This window comes from Microcaecilia unicolor, chromosome 1, assembly GCF_901765095.1.
Source record: "Microcaecilia unicolor chromosome 1, aMicUni1.1, whole genome shotgun sequence".
NCBI lineage: Eukaryota > Metazoa > Chordata > Amphibia > Gymnophiona > Siphonopidae > Microcaecilia > Microcaecilia unicolor.
In genome coordinates this window covers 588,224,355-588,242,286 of record NC_044031.1, presented here as the reverse complement: position 1 = coordinate 588,242,286, position 17,932 = coordinate 588,224,355, and the positions used below count along the sequence as shown (strand labels likewise).

The 17,932-nt window shown below is 44.1% G+C and overlaps 1 protein-coding gene across 2 annotated transcripts in view; it reads left to right on the top strand.

Annotated features, from left to right (window-relative positions):
* The window catches only part of ASAP1 (ArfGAP with SH3 domain, ankyrin repeat and PH domain 1), an 803,986-nt gene that overhangs the window by 758,990 nt on the left and 27,064 nt on the right, over positions 1 to 17,932 (top strand). Inside the window, exon 27 of one of the 2 annotated variants that reach the window (XM_030219214.1) lies at positions 3,653 to 3,708. In XM_030219214.1, the coding sequence (XP_030075074.1) occupies positions 3,653 to 3,708 (56 nt within the window). Of the gene's footprint in view, positions 1 to 3,649; positions 3,709 to 17,932 lie in introns of both variants that reach the window. The other variant, XM_030219206.1, reaches the window with a different exon arrangement.

Below are 17,932 nucleotides of genomic sequence, written 5' to 3'. Positions count from 1 at the left end.
GCTGTGACATGTCTAGGAATAGTAGAAACCAAAGTTCTTGAACTATAAATCAGGATTCAGTGTACATTAGGGGCAGAATGACAGTAATCTGGGCCCTGGGCAATAAGGCTGATGAGCCCCTAACCACCCAGTGACACATATTACTGGCTGTTAGTGGAGAGCATGCAACATGGCTTTACCAAAGGAAAATCCTGCCAAACGAATCTTATTGAGTTCTTTGACTGGGTGACCAAAGAACTGGATGAAGGATGTGCACTAGATGTAATCTACTTGGATTTCAGCAAAGCCTTTGATACGGTCTCCCACAGAAGACTCGTGAATAAGCTGAAAGGTCTGAACTTAGGACAAAAGTGGTGAACTGGATAGGAAACTAGTTGACCGACAGGTGGCAGAGGATGGTGGTAAATGGAATCCGCTCAGAGGAAAGGAAGGTGAGCAGTGGAGTTCCTCAGGGATTGGTGCTGGGGCCTATTCTGTTTAGTATATTTGTGGGTGATATTGCTAAAGGGTTGGAAGGAAAGGTTTGCCTTTTTGCAGATGACACAAAAATAGCCAATAGAGTGGATACCCTGGAGGGAGTAGAAACGATGAGAAGGGATCTCCGAACGTTAGAAGAATTGTCAAGGGTTTGGCAGTTAAAATGTAATAGTAGTAGTAGTAGTAGTAAGTTAAAATTTAATGCCAAGAAGTGTAGAGTGATGCACTTGGGATGCAGAAACCTGAAAGAGAGATACTGGATAGGAGGGGAGAGAGTAGTAAGCTCGACTCAAGAGAGAGACCTTGGGGTGTTGGTGTCCGAGGATCTGAAGGTGAAGAAGCAATGTGCCAAGGTGATGGCAGTGGCCAGAAGGATGCTAGGCTGCAATGAGAGGGATATAACCAGCAGAAGAAAGGAGGTGTTGATGCCTCTCTACAAGTTGTTGGTGAGGCCCCCACTTGGAGTATTGTGTTCAATTTTGGGAGGCCGTATCTAGCTAAGGATGTAAAAAGACTGGAAGCGATACAAAGAAAAGCTATGAAAATGGTATGAGATTTACATTGCAAAGCATACGAGGAGAGACTTGCCAACCTGAACATGTATACTTTGGAGGAATAGAGAAACAAGGGTGACATGATACAGACGTTCAAGTATTTGAAAGGTATTAATCCGCAAATGAACCTTTTCCGGAGACGGGAAGGTGGTAAAAGTCTAGAGGACATGAATTGAGGTTGCAGGGGGGGCAGACTCAGGAGTAATGTCAGGAAGTATTTTTTCACGCAGAGGGTGGTGGATAAGTGGAATGCCTTCCCGCTGGAGGTGGTGGAGATGAAAACGGTAATGGAATTCAAACATGCGTGGGATAAACACAAAGGAATCCTGTTTAGAAGGAATGGATCCACAGAATCTTAGTGAAGTTTGGGTGGTGACGCTGGTAATTGGGACGCGAAACCGGTGCAGTCTACGCCCTGATCATCACTGAACAGATAGGGATGGGCTTGAGTTTAAATTTCAAGGGGCTTCGACGTTAGCTTCAGAACGTTTAGAACAAAAAGAGTGCTGCGCAGACTTATACAGTCTGTGCCCTGAGAATGGCTAGGACAAATCAAACTCGGGTATATATATATATATATATATATATATATATATATATATATATATATATATATATATATAAAGTATCGCATATCAAGTAAAATGAGTTTATCTTGTTGGGCAGACTGGATAGACCGTACAGGTCTTTATCTGCCATCACTTACTATGTTACTATGATATACAAGTCAGTCTGTCTTTGCTATACATTGATTGTGTCATTGTAGAGTAATGTCCACACTTCTGCAGTTGCCTCCACCCAGTGATCTCGCTTAAGCTTTGAATCATAGCAACTTTTCTAAGTCCTTAAGAGCAACAAATTCTGTGTCATGCTAATCAAGCAGAAATTTGGTATGCCATTTGAGTGGCTCAGTTCACTATACTGTGTGCCATAGTGCTGGAAACAGAAGTTCAAATCACCTGTTGAACAGCTTGTTGGAGTTGAGCACACTGTGGAAGGTGATATGCCCTGTCTTAGGGAAGAAAGGACAGAAGACATTTGCTACTACCATGATCGTGACAGCCACTGATATCCAAATGAGTGGTGCTGTGGGCAGGGATGGCCCAAGGCTATCAGAAACCGTTGATGACCATTCAGCCATGCCCTCCCCCCACACCATGAATACGTAAGACCCTACCACCACCCACCCCTTCATAGTTCAGTATCTTCCCTTTCCCTCCCCTCCATACACCCCCAAGGTTGCCAGCAACTTCCCTTCCCCTCTCTACCCCTTCTCCTCAAGGAGGCTAGGATCTCCCATTCTCTTCTGCCCCCTCCCAGGTTGCCAGTATCAGTACATTCCCCCTCCCCATTTACCAGGATATCTCCTGAACCTCTCTACCTCCTCTTCTGTGGCCATTATTTCTCCTATCCCTATTTACCTCCCCTCACTTAGCCAACATCTTCTCTGCCCCTCTACCTCCCCCCATGGCTAGCATCTCCTTTGCTCCCCTCTACTTCCCTCCATGGCCAGCTTCTCTGCTGCCGCCTCTATCTTCCGCCATGGCCACCATCTTCTCTGCTCCCCCTCTACCTCTCCCCCATGGTCAGCATCTTGTCTGTCCCTTTCTGCCTCCCCCCATGGCCAGCATCTCCTCTGCTCCTTCTACCTCCCCCCATGGCCGCATCTCTTCTGCCCCTTCTACCTTCCCCCATGGCCAGCATCTCCTCTGCCTCCTCTACCCCCATGGCCAGCATCTCCTTTGCCCCTCTCTGCCTTCACCCATGACCAGCATCTCCTCTGCCTTCCCCCATAGCCAGCAGCTCCTCTGCCCCTCTACTGCCCTTGGCCAGTGTTTCCCATATGCCTCTCTATCCCCCCCCCCCCTTGTCAGCATCTCCCCCTTCTCCTCTCTACACCACCCCCTCAAAGTGACTAGCATCTCTCCTACCCCCTTTCCTAATTGGCCAACATTTCTCCTTCCCCTCTTACCCCACCTCACAGTTGATCAACATCTCTCCTTCTTCTCTCCCCCCACCCCCAACAGTTGGCCAGTATCTTCTCAGCTTCCCTTTCCTCCATGTTTCTGTGCCACTGATAACCTCTTCCACCGCTAGCCATGAGTTAAACAAGAATGAGCACTGCACGGTCCCTGTAAGTATAGGTAAGCATGAAGGGCTTCTGTGTCCTGTTCTCCAACAGGAAGGTTTTCCTGAAAGGAAGGGAGCAGTAGAACAAGGCAGCACTTCAGCGCCAAGCTGTACTTACAGGGCCCACACAGTGATCACTCTTTAATTGAAAGTGATTGCGAGAGGAAGTGGAGGGGTATCAATGGCAGGCTTATCCAGGAGGAAAGTTCTGGCAGGTACTGGAGCCGCATCGCTGCACTCCTCTGCTCCCACCCCCAAATTCTGCTGGCCTTAGCTGTAGTCCACCTAATGGCAAGGGCAGCTCTGCCTATGGGATAGCCCTGAAGAAGATTTCTCAGTTTCTCACTAACCTTCTTATTTGGCAAGGCTGGTTGAATCAAATGTTGTTCGGGGATAGGAAGTTTTAAAAAAAGGGTGGGGAGAAGAAAAGAGGGTTAAGAAGAAAAAGATAACACTTTGTTAATTGTCGTTTTGTTTCTGCCAATTAGCAGCGGTACCACGAAGACTGCACTTGGCCCTAGAGTTCTACCTAAACTACCTCAAAAAGGTAAGTTGTTTTGTTCTTTAATAGATTTATTATTTAAACATTTAAAAAGTAGCTATATATTCAACACCATGTCAAACATAGAACTGCTATTTTTTTCATCAAATATGGCAGCATTATACAAATTAAGCCATACATATGCACATTGGGAAGAATAATCCCAGTCATGGTTACTTGATGCTAGGGTCCACCTTATGAGTTATATCTAGGTGTCTGTGACTTTTTTCCCTTGGGTTGTGCTCCTCTCGCCCTCTGGTGGCCAGAACCGGTGGCTGCCATAGACTTTCCAGACTCTTTCCATTCCGGTCCAGATATTTTAGCCTTCCAGTCTTGTGTGGAAGTTTGGCAGCTAGCCTCACCCGCAGCTGCCTTGTGATTGCCGCAGCTGAGCTCAGCTGTGATGAGCTTATTAGCCACCTGGGAACTTGCTGCCTTGGCCTTTGCAATGTTTTGCTTTAGGTCCAGGTTAGTGTTTTTTTTTTTTGTTACATTTGTACCCCGTGCTTTCCCACTCATGGCAGGCTCAATGCGGCTTACATGGGGCAATGGAGGGTTAATTGACTTGCCCAGAGTCACAAGAAGCTGCCTGTGCCGGGAATCGAACTCAGTTCCCCAGGACCAAAGTCCACCACCCTAACCGCTAGGCCACTCCTAGTGTGCAGTGTGTGCACTTTTGACTTATGTGTTTATGCAGTGTGCACTTTTGACTTACGTGTTTAGCTTCCCTGCTTTTTCCTTGTGGCTCCCCTGCTTTCCCTTTTGGTGCTGTTAGAAGCACTTCTGTTTTGCTGTGAGAAGTACTTCTGGTTTTGGTGCTGTTAGAAGCACTTCTGTTAGTGGAGTGCTTAGGAGCACTCCTGATTAGTTTAGTGCTTAGGAGCACTTCTGTTAGTGGAGTGCTTAGGAGCACCTTTGTAGTTTGTGTTTAGCTTCCCTACTTTCTCCTTGTGGCTCACCTGCTTCCCCTTGGTTAGTTTAGTGCTGTAACTTGGTGCTTAGGAGCACCTTTGTTAGTTTAGTGCTGTGGAGCACTGCTGTAGCTTGGTGCTTAGGAGCACCCCTGTTAGTTTGGTGCTTAGGAGCACCCCTGTTAGTATAGTGCTTAGGAGCACTTCTGTTAGTATAGTGCTTAGGAGCACTTCTGTTAGTATAGTGCTTAGGAGCACTTCTGTTAGTGTAGTGCTTAGGAGCACTTCTGTTAGTTTGGTGCTTAGGAATCCTTCTGTTGGTTTAGGGCCTAGGAGCACTTCTGTTAGTATAGTGCTTAGGAATTCTTTTGCTAGTTTGGTGCTTAGGAGAACCCCTGCTAGTTTAGTGCTGTGGAGCATTTCTATGGTTAGGTGCTTAGGAGCACTTCAGTCTGGTTACGCTATAGGAACACTTCTGAGTTGCAGGGTTTCCCTGCTTTCCCCTGTGGGCTTCCCTGCCTTTCCCTTTGGTGCTTGGGAGCACTTCCGTCGTCTTGGCCCTGTGTTCCTGGTTTGTGCAAGCTTGCGTGGTATTCCAGGGTCTGGGGTGGTCCCTCAGCCCTAGTCCTATTCCTGGTCCTGGTACTGTCAAGCTTGTTCTAATATCCCAGCCCCTATGTTATCCTGCACCCAGTAAATCCTGCTGGCCGCTTGAACCCAGGGGCTCAACTCCTGGGGTACAGTGGCTAAGTGCAGGTGAAGCAGTGCGGTCCAGTTCGGTGTACTCCAGTCCAGTGCGAACCAGTCCGGTGTACTCCAGTACAGTGTGTTCCAGTCCGGTGTGTTCCAGTCCAGTGCGAACCAGTCCGGTGTACTCCAGTCCAGTGTGTTCCGGTCCGGTGTGTTCCAGTCCAGTGCGGACCAGTCCGGTGTCCTCCAGTCCAGGGGGTTCCAGTCCGTGTGTTCCGGCTCGCTGGATGGCACCTGCAGTCCTTGCCTGTGCCGGTGTGCTTAGCCCAGTGTTGGTTGGGGGGTTTTGCCTGCTGCTGTCGCTCCTCGTCAGCAGCCCAAGGGCTCACGTTTGCTCCAGAGCCCATCCCCACGGGCTCTGAACCTGAGAACCTGACAGTGTCTTTGTAGATAGTACACTGAAATCTTCTGCCCAGTTTGCGGCGGTGACCAAATAAGCAAACAGGATGCTAGGAATTATTAGTAAAAGGATGCAAAATAAGGCCAAGAATATTATAAAGCCATTGTATCGCTCCATGGTGCAACCTCACCTTGAATATTACATTTATTTATTTATTTATTGCATTTGTATCCCACATTTTCCCACCTATTTGCAGGATCAATGTGGCTTACAGAGTTTTGTTATGACATAGTCATTACGTGATATCAGATACGATTAGTAATGTACAAAGAATAAGTAAGGGAAGAGAGAAGGAAGGTGTTATGGAGGATGGTATAGAAGGTGGACATTAATAACTGGGTGGATTGGTGAGGTGGTTTTGTGAGGCTATGGGTTCTCTTTGTAGGCCTTGTTGAAGAGGTGTGTCTTAAATGATTTGCGAAAGTTAGTTATTTCGGCAATAGCTTTCGGGGATGTGGGTAATGCATTCCACAACTGCATGCTCATGTACGAGAAGGTAGTGGCGTGTATCAGCTTGTATTTTAGTCCTTTACAGCTGGGGAAGTGCAGATTGAGAAATTTGCGTGATAATCTTATGGCGTTTCTGGGAGGCAAGCCCACAAGGTTTAGCATGTAGATTGGGGCGTCTGCATGATGATTTTTTGTACAGTTGTGCAGATCTTGAACGCAATGTGTTCCTTAAGTGGGAGCCAGTGGAGTTTCTCTCTTAGGGGTATTGCACTTTCATATTTAGTTTTTCCAAATATCAGTCTGGCGGCAGTATTCTGGGCTGTTTGGAGTTTTTTGATATTCTGTTCTTTGCAGCCAGCGTATAGTACGTTGCAGTAATCCAGATGACTTATTACCATTGACTGTACCGGGGTGCGGAAGATATATCTCAGGAAGAAAGGTTTTACTCTTTTGAGTTTCCACATGAAGTGGAACATTTTTTTCGTTGTGTTCTTCACGTGATCGTCAATTCGATCAATGGTGACTCCAAGAATTTTCAGATTTTGTGCGACGGGGAAAGAGCAGTATGGTGTAGTTATGGTGGAGTATTTATTTTTGTTGTGTTGTGAGGTGAGTACAAGACATTGCGTTTTTTTCTACGTTCAGTTTTAGCTGAAATGCATCCTCCCAGGAGTGCATGATTTGGAGGCTCTGGTTGATCTCGTTGGTGATTTTGTGTAGATTGTGCTTGAACGGGATGTAGATCGTGACATCGTCTGCGTATATGTAGGGATTGAGGTTTTGATTGGCTAGAAGTTTGGCTAAAGGTATCACCATTAGGTTGAAGAGAGTTGGTGAGAGGGGGGATCCTTGGGGGTGAACTCCACATTCGGGTATCCATGGGGGTGATATGTCCTCATTCGTTGTTACTTGATAAGATCTTGTGGTCAGGAATCCTTTGAACCATTTGAGAACTGTGCCTCCTACTCCGAAGTATTCTAGTATATGTAATAGTATTCCATGGTTAACCATGTCGAAGGCGCTGGATATGTCGAATTGTAGGAGGAGTATGTTGTTACCAGTTGCAGTTGCTTGTTTGAATGAGTTCATTGCGGATACTAGTACAGTTTCGGTGCTGTGATTTGACCGAAATCCTGATTGAGACTCATGCAAAATTGAGTGTTTATTTAGGTATTCAGTGAGTTGTTTCATCACTATGCCTTACATGAGTTTGGTTATTAGCGGAATGGATGCTACTGGGCGATAATTGGTTAGGTCCATTGTGCTTTTCTTAGCATCTTTTGGCAGCGGGGTAAGTAGGATGTTTCCTTTCTTCGTGGGAAAGAGACCATTTTGAAGCCTGTGGTTTATATGATTCGTGAGGTCTTCTTTGAATTGTTTGGGGGTGGATCTTATTAGGCTAGTGGGGCAAATATCTAATTTGCATTGTGACTTGGCGTATTTTCCGAGCCAGTGTGAGATTGCATCTGATGATATTGTGTCAAAGTTGGTCCATGATCGATCTTTTGGGCATTCCCCAGGTTTTGGATCAAGGCATTCAAGGATGCTTATGTACTCAGTGGTGTTGGTAGGTATCTTGAGTGGGAGCTTTATAATTTTTTCGTTGAAGTGGTTCGCTAGATTGGTTGCAGATGGTGTGTCTATGTTGTTAGTGGTAACTGGTGTAGTGTTTAGGAGTTTATTTACGAGTGAGAAGAGTTTGTGTGTGTCCTTGTAGTTTGGTCCTATTTTGGTTTTGTAGTACGTTCTTTTAGTTTGTCTGATATTGTATTTGTATTTTCTTTGTAGTTGTTTCCAGTCTTTAAGTGTGTGTTCGTCTTTTTTCTTGCTCCATGCTCTTTCTAATCTTCTGACCTGTGTTTTTAGTTCTTTCAATTCTTCATTAAACCATTGTATTGAGGTTTTTCTGTGTGAGGTTCTGGTTTGATGTGGTGCTATGTTATCTAGTACTGTTCAATTCTCACCACATCTCAAAAAAGATATAGGGGAATTAGAAAAGGGTCACAGAAAAGTGACCAAAAAGATAAAGGGAATGGAATTCCTCCCATACGAGGAAAGGGTAAAATGATCAGGGCTCTTCAGCTTAGAAAAGAGATGACTGAGGGGGGATATGACTGAGGTCTATAAAATCCTAGGTGGTGTGGAACGGGTAAAAGCCACTGCTTGCCCTGGGATTGGTACCATGGAATGTTGCTACTAATTGGGTTTCTACCAGGTACCTGTGATCTAGATTGGCCACTGTTGGAAGCAGGATACTGGGCTAGATGGACCATTGGTCTGACCCAGTAGGGGCGTAGCTAGACTACAGATTTTAGGTGGGCCTAGGCAAGAAGTGGGTGGGCATCAAGTTTTCTCCCCCTCCTTCACCACCAAAAAAAAATCTCAGCTGGTGGGAAAACTCTTCTTTCCACCTTGGCAGTCTGCAGCAGGCATGCACTGAAAATTGAGCATGTGCAGTTCCAGTATCGTGGAGAGTAGCATTTGCATTACCATCAGGGGAAATCTTCAGCTGGCAGAACTTGGGATCTCCAGCAGTTACCTCTAAACATGTGCTACTGTTGGGTGGGCCTGAGCCATAAGTGGGAGGGCCCCGGCCCACCTGTGGCTATGCCACTGTGACCCAGTATGGTTATTCTTATGTTCTTAATCCATTTTGCATCTGGCGTTATATTTTGACCAAAGAAAATGGGCTTAAGGTGTTCCAGATGGTGGCTTTCTGCATGTGTATATAGTGTAAGCACCGATATTCAGCTTCTATACTTACAGATTATGCAACTTTCTTAGTAGGGCAGCCAATCAAAATGTCTAAGCTGTATGTAGAAGTGCCAATATTTGGTTCTTCCAGATATAAGTTACACCTATAGCAGGACATGTACAGATAACTATACACAGTGGTTCTTGCTACATATATTTTACAAAACATTTGAAATGTCTAAATTAGTAACATAGTGTACATGACCGCTAATAAAGCCCAGAAAGGTAGCCAGGATTGTATCTGAGACTCCATGCTGGTTACCCCCCTCCCTTTGTCTTTAGGGTTGTAATTGATGCCTGGTGGAGTCTACCTCCCCTCTATGCCTCTTTTTTCCCTTTAAAGTGTGAAAGTTAAATTTTAAGTTTTACTGTGAGTAGGAATGCTCTGTACTTTTATTCTGTCTTCATACCATATAAGAATCTCTGTGTTTATCACACACCTTTTTAAATTTTATCACTATCCTACCACTACCTGCAGAAGAGCTTTCCAGGCATCCACCACCTTCTCTATGAAAAAGTATTTCCTGATGTTGCTTTTAAGTTTCCTTCCTTGCAACTTCGTTTCATGTTGTGTATTTCTGTAGTCTCTCAATTTTTGGAAAAGTTTGTTTTGTTCCTTACTATCTTTCAATAATTTAAACATCTGTATCATCTCTCTTCTCTGCATCCTTTTCTCTGGGGTATATATATTTAAGTCTTTAAGTCTCTTTTCATATGTTTTCCAGCACAGACTCCATATCATCATGGTCACTCTCCTCTGAATGACTTCAAATCTTTCTACTTCCTTGGCTAGACATATACTCCAAAACACAGTACTCCAAATGCAGTCTCAACCCAATGACTTGTACATGAGGCATCTCCACCCCCTTTTTTCTTCTGGTTATGCCCCTCTCAGTATAGCCAAGCATCCTTCTGTCCTTGGCCACTGCCTTGTCATGTTGTTTCAGCACTTTGAGATCCTTGGATACTGTCACCTGGAGGTCTGTTTCCTACTCTGTGCATATCAGCCTCTTCTATCACTTACTGCTTCTCTGGATTTCTGCATCCTAATTTCTTCATATTAAATCTTAACTTTTTGTTGATCACTTTTCTTGCATTCCACTCCTTCCTGGGTGTCCATTCTTTGTGTGATCTGCAAAAGGCATGTTTTCCCATCTAACACTTTAGCAATATCACTCACAAATATATTGAAAATGATCAGCCCAAGAATGAATGCTGAGGCACTCCACTATTCACCTTTCTTTTGAGTGAATTCCATTTACCACCACTCTCTGTCACCTATCAGTCAACCGGTTTCAGATCCAGTTCACTACCTAGGTTCTCATCCGGCTCAAGCTGCTTAGTTTACTCAAGAGCCTTCTATGAGGCTTCGCTGAAATCTGTGTGGACCCCATCTAGTCCATGCCCTCAATCCAGTTCTTTTGTTACCCAGTCAAAGAAATCAATCAGATTTATTTTACACAATTTACCTTTGTTAAAGCCATGTTGCCTTGGACCTTGTAATTCATTGAATTGCAGAAAGTTGACTAAAATTTCCTTCAGCATTGTCAAATTTCAAAATTTTCTCCAGACATCATGCTGAAGATTAATTCATAGAATGTACTTTTATTACAGGAAGCCTTGGTAGAGAATGACATGGGGAAGAAGTTTGTTCCCATCCCCACAAGCACTGTCCCCGTCCCTGCAAGCTCTGTCTGATCCTATCTGCACGAGCCTTGAACAGTTATGATTTTGTATTTAATTCATTTTATTGAAGTATAAAAAGGAACAATATTCTGTACAACTCATTTTATAAATCACAAACAATACAGAATAAGGATAAACAAAACCCCTGTCTCCCCTCCCCCCTCGCAAATATCCCCTCCACTATCAGGAAAACTGAACAAGTCAAATTACTACAGAATGCTATAAGTACATAAGTAATGCCACACTGGGAAAAGACCAAGGGTCCATCGAGCCCAGCATCCTATCCATGACAGCGGCCAATCCAGGCCAAGGGCAACTGGCAAGCTTCCCAAACGTACAAACATTCTATACATGTTATTCCTGGAATTGTGGATTTTTCCCAAGTCCATTTAGTAGTGGTTTATGGACTTGTCCTTTAGGAAACCGTCTAACCCCTTTTTATGTTTAACAATTTTTATTGATGACCACACCAAAAGTACAAAGCCACTGGAACATGTCAATCTCGAAACATTTGTATATAACTCAGTGGAACATCACTTAAAACAAGTATCAGTACATACAGCCATCAAATTTTGTCATATAACATTGTCCCTCCCTCCCCCCAACCCCTATTCTGTATTTATTTTAATAATAAAAGAAGAAGCTATTGTATTGATATTACAGTCAATTGCAAATATAATCAATAAACATTTACCTGATACAACTCTTTGTCTGTTTTTTCCGTTTTGTTTCTTATCATAATCTAATCTAGAATGTCATCAAAGGTTTCATTAAATGTTCCTTTCCCCCCCTTCCCCCCTCCCACCCCTCCCCCCCTGTACCTATACCATGTAATTCTATATCAGCGTTAACCATGTAACATATAAAGCCATTTATCTTTCCCTACCTTCCTCTCCCATGAGTGTGTTCACCAATAAGCTGCGAGCTCTGCTTGATAAAGCCTGTACGTATGGTTCCCAGACTTCCCAAAAACGTTGTCTACTTCTAGGACTACTAGTCATAGCACGTGCTTCCATTCGCACCAAGGAATGAAGCGAGCTCCTCCATTGCCAGAAGGAGGGCCCTATGTCTTGTGTCCAGTGTTGTAATATACATTGTTTCCCAACCATTAGTACCTTATAGATAAATATGTTTTCTTTATGTCGTAGTGTTGACCCTCTTCCCCTTAATCCAAGCACTACAGTTTTAGCCTCTAACCAAAGCTTCCTGTGTAGCACGGCCTCACAGTATTCCAGCACTGGACCCCAGAAATCTTGTATGGCTGGACATCCCCAAAACATATGATATAGTGTTGCTCTCTGAAAATGACATTTACTACAATGTGTTTCTTGCAATCTACCTGCATAATAGGCCTGTATGGGAGACATATATGCCCTCAGAACAATTCTAAATTGTATCTCCCTATATCGGGCACTCACCACTTTATGTATTATCTCCTTTAGAGATTGGAGTATATCTCCACTGCTGATCTCTACCTTTAAATCCTCAGACCATCGTCTTGCCACTGCTTCGTAACTACGATGCTTGGCTATCAAATTTAACTGTTTATATAGTATGGATACCGTGGTCTGTTCTCTTCCCTGTGGCAAAAACAGATTCACCAGCAGCTCATATATCCCTCTATCACATTTTCCCCTATGTAGTTTCTCAATATAGCTGTGGATCTGGCAGTAATCATACCATATCACATTCTCTACTCCCACCATGCCCTCTAAGGTTTCTCTTGATATAATCTTTCCCGTGTCTTGCATAACATCTGCCACTAGTACCACTCCCTCCTGTGCCCACTTGGCAAATTTCGGGCACGTATTCCCTGGTCCGAATGCTCCATTCCCAACCAGTGGGAGGAGATCCGTACATCGTGGGTTTTTATTAAATCTCCTCAATATGTACTGCCATATACTTCTCATTGGGTGCAATAAAATATGATGTTTCCATTCCTTTGGTATCTTTGTACTCTCAACATGCATCATATAATAAGGGTGATATGGTCTAAACAGTGCACTCTCAATATTCCATTCCGTATGCTCCGTCTAACCCCTTTTTAAACTCTGCCAAGCTAACCGCCTTCACCATGTTCTCCGGCAACGAATTCCAGAGTTTAATTACGCATTGGGTGAAGAAAACGTTTCTCCAATTTGTTTTAAATTTACTACACTGTAGTTTCATCGCATGCCCCCTAGTCCTAGTATTTTTGGAAAGCATAAACAGACGCTTCACATCCACCTGTTCCACTCCACTCATTATTTTATATACCTCTATCATGTCTCCCCTCCAAGCTGAAAAGCCCTAGCCTTCTTAGTCTTTCTTTATAGGGAAGTCGTCCCATCCCCGCTATCATTTTAGTCGCCCTTCGCCGCACCTTTTCCAGTTCCACTATATCTTTCTTGAGATGCGGCAACCAGAATTGAACACAAGACTCAAGGTGCAGTCGCACCATGGAGCAATATAACGGCATTATAACATCCTCACACCTGTTTTCCATACCTCTCCTAATAATACCCAACATTCTATTCGCTTTCCGAGCCGCAGCAGCACACTGAGCAGAAGGTTTCAGTGTATTATCGACGACGACACCCAGATCCCTTTCTTGGTCCGTAACTCCTAACGTGGAACCTTGCATGACGTAGCTATAATTCGGGTTCTTTTTTCCCACATGCATCACCTTGCACTTGCTCACATTAAACGTCATCTGCCATCTAGCCGCCCAGTCTCCTAGTCTCGTAAGGTCCTTCTGTAATTTTTCACAATCCTGTCGCGAGTTAACGACTTTGAATAACTTTGTGTCATCAGCAAATTTAATTACCTTGCTAGTTACTCCTATCTCTAAGTCATTTATAAATATATTAAAAAGCAATGGTCCTAGCACAGACCCCTGAGGAACCCCACTAACTACCCTTCTCCATTGTGAATACTGCCCATTTAACCCCACTCTCCTTTTCCTATCCTTCAACCAGTTTTTAATCCACAATAGGACTTTTCCTCCTATCCCATGATCCTCCAATTTCCTCTGTAGCCTTTTATGAGGTACCTTGTCAAATGCCTTTTGAAAATCCAGATACACAATATCAACCGGCTCCCCTTTGTCCACATGTTTGTTTACTCCTTCAAAGAATTGAAGTAAATTGGTCAGGCAAGATTTCCACACACAAAAGCCGTGCTGACTCGGTCTCAGTAATCCATGTCCTTGGATGTGTTCTGTAATTTTGTTTTTAATAATAGCCTCTACCATTTTCCCCGGCACCGACGTCAGACTCACCGGTCTATAATTTCCCGGATCTCCCCTGGAATCTTTTTTAAAAATGGGCGTTACATTGGCCACCCTCCAATCTTCCGGTACCACGCTCAATTTTAAGGATAAATTGCATATCACCAGCAGCAGCTCCGCAAGCTCATTTTTCAGTTCTATCAGTACTCTAGGATGAATACCATCTGGTCCAGGAGATTTGCTACTCTTCAGTTTGCTGAACTGCCCCATTATGTCCTCCAGGCTTACCATGAAGTCAGTAAGCTTCTCCGACTCGTCCGCTTGAAATATCATTTCCGACACCGGTACCCACCCAAATTTTCCTCTGTGAAGACCGAAGCAAAGAATTCATTCAATCTTTCCACTACGTCTTTGTCTTCCTTGATCGCCCCTTTTACCCCTCAGTCATCCAGCAGCCCAACCGATTCTTTTGCCGGCTTCCTACTTTTAATATACCGAAAAAAAATTTTTACTATGTTTTTTTGCCTCTAATGCTATCTTTTTTTTCGTAATCCCTCTTGGCCTTCTTTATCTGCACCTTGCATTAGCTTTGACACTCCTTATGCTGCTTCTTGTTATTTTCAGACGGTTCCTTCTTCCATTTTCTGAAGGCATTTCTTTTAGTCCTAATAGCTTCCTTCACCTCACTTTTCAACCAGGCCGGTTGTCTTTTGGAGTTCCGTCTTTCTTTTCTAATTAGTGGCATATGTTTGGCCTGGGCCTCCAGGATGGTATTTTTGAACAGCATCCATGCCTGTTGTACAGTTTTTACCCTCTCAGTTGTCCCCCTAATTTTTTTTCCATCATTCTTCTCATTTTATCATAATCTCCTTTTTTAAAATTAAACGCTAACGTATTTGACTTCTTGTGTATAGTTACTTCATGGTTGATATTAAAACTGATCATATTATGATCACTGTTATCAAGCGGCCCCAGTACCATAACGTCCCTCACCAGATCATGCGCTCCACTAAGGACCAAGTCTAGAATTTTTCCTTCTCTCGTCGGCTCCTGCACCAGCTGCTCCATAAAGCTGTCCTTGATTTCATCAAGGAATTGTACCTCTGTAGCATGTCCCGATGTTACATTTATCCAGTCTGTATTTGGATAATTGAAGTCACCCATTATAATCACATTGCCCATTTTGTTTGCGTCTCTGATTTGTTTTATCATTTCTGCGTCTACCTGCTCATCCTAGCGAAGCAGACAGTAGTACACTCCTATCACCGTCCTTTTCCCTTTTATACATGGAATTTCAACCCACAATTATTCAAAGGTGTGATTTGTGTCCTGCTGAATTTGTAATCTATCTGAGTCAAGTCCCTCGTTAATATACAATGCTGCCCCTCCACCAGTCCGGTCCACCCTATTACTACGATATACTTTGTACCCCGGTATGACAGTGTCCCACTGGTTATCCTCCTTCCACCAGGTCTCAGTAATGCCTATTATATCCAGTTTTTCATTTAGTGCAATATATTCCAACTCTCCCATCTTATTTCTTAGACTCCTAGCATTTACATATAGACATTTCAGAGTATGTTTGTTGTTCCTATTTGCATGATGCTTAGTACTGGACACTACTGATTTGTCATCTTTTGTCTGATCTTTAGTTGTATTTAAGGGCACCTGGCCTACCACGGTCTGTTGTGCAACCTCACTATCCAGAAACCCTATCTTCCCTGTTTGTGAGGTATCTTTGCAAGATACCTTATCCCGAACCATACGCTTTTGAGCGACTGTCTGCCTTCCCCTCATTTCTAGTTTAAAAGCTGCTCTATCTCCTTTTTAAATGCCGACGCCAGCAGCCTGGTCCCACCCTGGTTAAGTTGGATCCCATCCTTTCGGAATAGGCTCCCCCTTCCCCAGAATGTTGCCCTGTTCCTAACAAATCTAAAACCCTTCTCCCTGCACCATCGTCTCATCCACGCATTGAGACTCCGGAGCTTCTGCTAACAGAATACCTTTGTCACACACAGACAGAACACAAATGCCAAATATATAATAACTGACCAAAAATGATAAATATATATTAAACCAAAACCCCAAGAAGCCACATCAAAAAAATAGAAAGATGTGTTTCCTCCTATACCGTGCAAAATATAAAGATCACACATGCCAGGGATGGTTTTAGGGGAGTACAAGTAGAACAACTGCCCCCTGGCCAGAGAGAAAGGCCTAAGCCTGCTGAAAGCTGAAGAAGGCACAGCCTAGTAGGCTTTGGAGTCCCCTTCCAGATTTCTGCCCCGGGCCCTAGTCATGTCTAACACCAGCTCTGGCAGGGTACATATTTCAAATCTGACATATTCTAATCACAAAATAGAAAATAAAAAAAAAATGTTCTACCTTTTCTGGTCATTTTATTTTTCAAATCCTGTTGGTCCCAAGTTCTGATTTCTGTTTTCCACTGTCTTCTCTTAACTAACTCGCCAAGGTCTTTCTCCATGCTGACCATCCATCTTCCATCTCTGTATACCTATCTTTCCCCCATGTTCAGCATCTCCCTTCTCTCTGTCCCCTATATTTCCCTGTCCAACATCTCCCCTGTGTCCATTTCCCCACATTCATCATTACCACTCTGTCTCTATCCTCGACCCCTGTATCCAACATCGCTCATCTGTGTCCCTGTGCCCCCCAAGTAGAGCATCTCCCTTCTGTGTTCCTATTCTCCCCCATGTCTAGCATCTTATTTATTTATTTTACAGTGCTTATATCCCACGATTTCCCACCTCTGGCAGGCTCAATGTGGCTTACATTATTTGAATAATAAATAGACAGGGTACAATAAATGGAAAGGGGTAAACAAGGCAAAGAGGTAAAGAGAAATAGATGGGTCAGTCCATACTGGTGGCTTCCTGAGATTAATGAGGGTGGACAGGATCTTTGGGGTAGGCTTGTTCAAATAAGCAGGTCTTAAGCGATTTCCTAAAAGTCAGATGATCCTGAACCGTTTTCACTGATTTTGGTAGGGTATTCCACAAGTGAGTGCTGCATACATGGTCTTATACTTCAGCCTAGAACACGGAGGGTAATGGAGGGTCAGGTATGAACGGGCAGTCCTGAGTGAGTTTCTTGGAGGTAGATGGACAAGGGCGTCCATGTACGCTGGGGCTGCTCCACAAAGAATCTTGTGGACTAGGGTACAGATTTTAAAAGTTACACGCTCTTGCACAGGAAGCCAATGTAATTTCTCATGGAGTGGACTGGAACTGGTGAACTTTGATACACCATAGATGAGTCGCGCTGCTGTGTTTTGGACGGTTTGTAGCTTCTTTAAGAGTACGCCAGTGCACCCTGCGTAGATGCCATTGCAGTAATCTAGTCGGCTCAAGACTAAGGATCTGACTAGATTCAAAAAACTTCTCTTGGGAAGTATGGTTTCACTCGCTTTAGCTTCCAGAGAGAGCTGAATGCTTTCTTGGTGGTTGAGATGGTATGATCCAGCAGCGTTGGGTTCCGATCTACTATGACACCTAGTATTCGAAGGCTTTCAGAGATGGGCAAGGTAAAGCCTGGCACGGATAGGTTGGTGGGCCTGAACTTATTAAAGGGAGAGGCAAGAATGAGGCAGTGAGTTTTTTCGGCGTTAAGTTTTAGCTTCCCTCTGTGTCCATGTATACCTTCTGTCATACCTGGCATTGCCCCTGTGTCCATTCCATATACCATCCACATAAACATCTCCCCTTTGTGTTCCTGTCCCTATGCTCCCCTCCATGTCCTTCATCTTCCCTCTGTATCTGTATAACTCCCTGTGTCCAGCTTCTCCCCTCTCTTTCTCTACCAGACCAATGAGTCTCTCCCCTTCCCTCCCTCCACTGTGTGTTCAGTATTTTACTCCATCTTCCTTCATCCCTTCCCTTCTCCTCTTTCCCTTCCCTTCTCTGCCCTCCCCTTTGCAGATCCAGCACCTCTCTCCCTCCCCTCCCTCCAGCTGCTCTCCATGGAACTCCAGTACCTCACTCTCTTCCCTACCTGTAGCCCCCCATAGAACTCCAGCAACTCTCTCCCTTCCCTCCCTCCAACTCCACCATG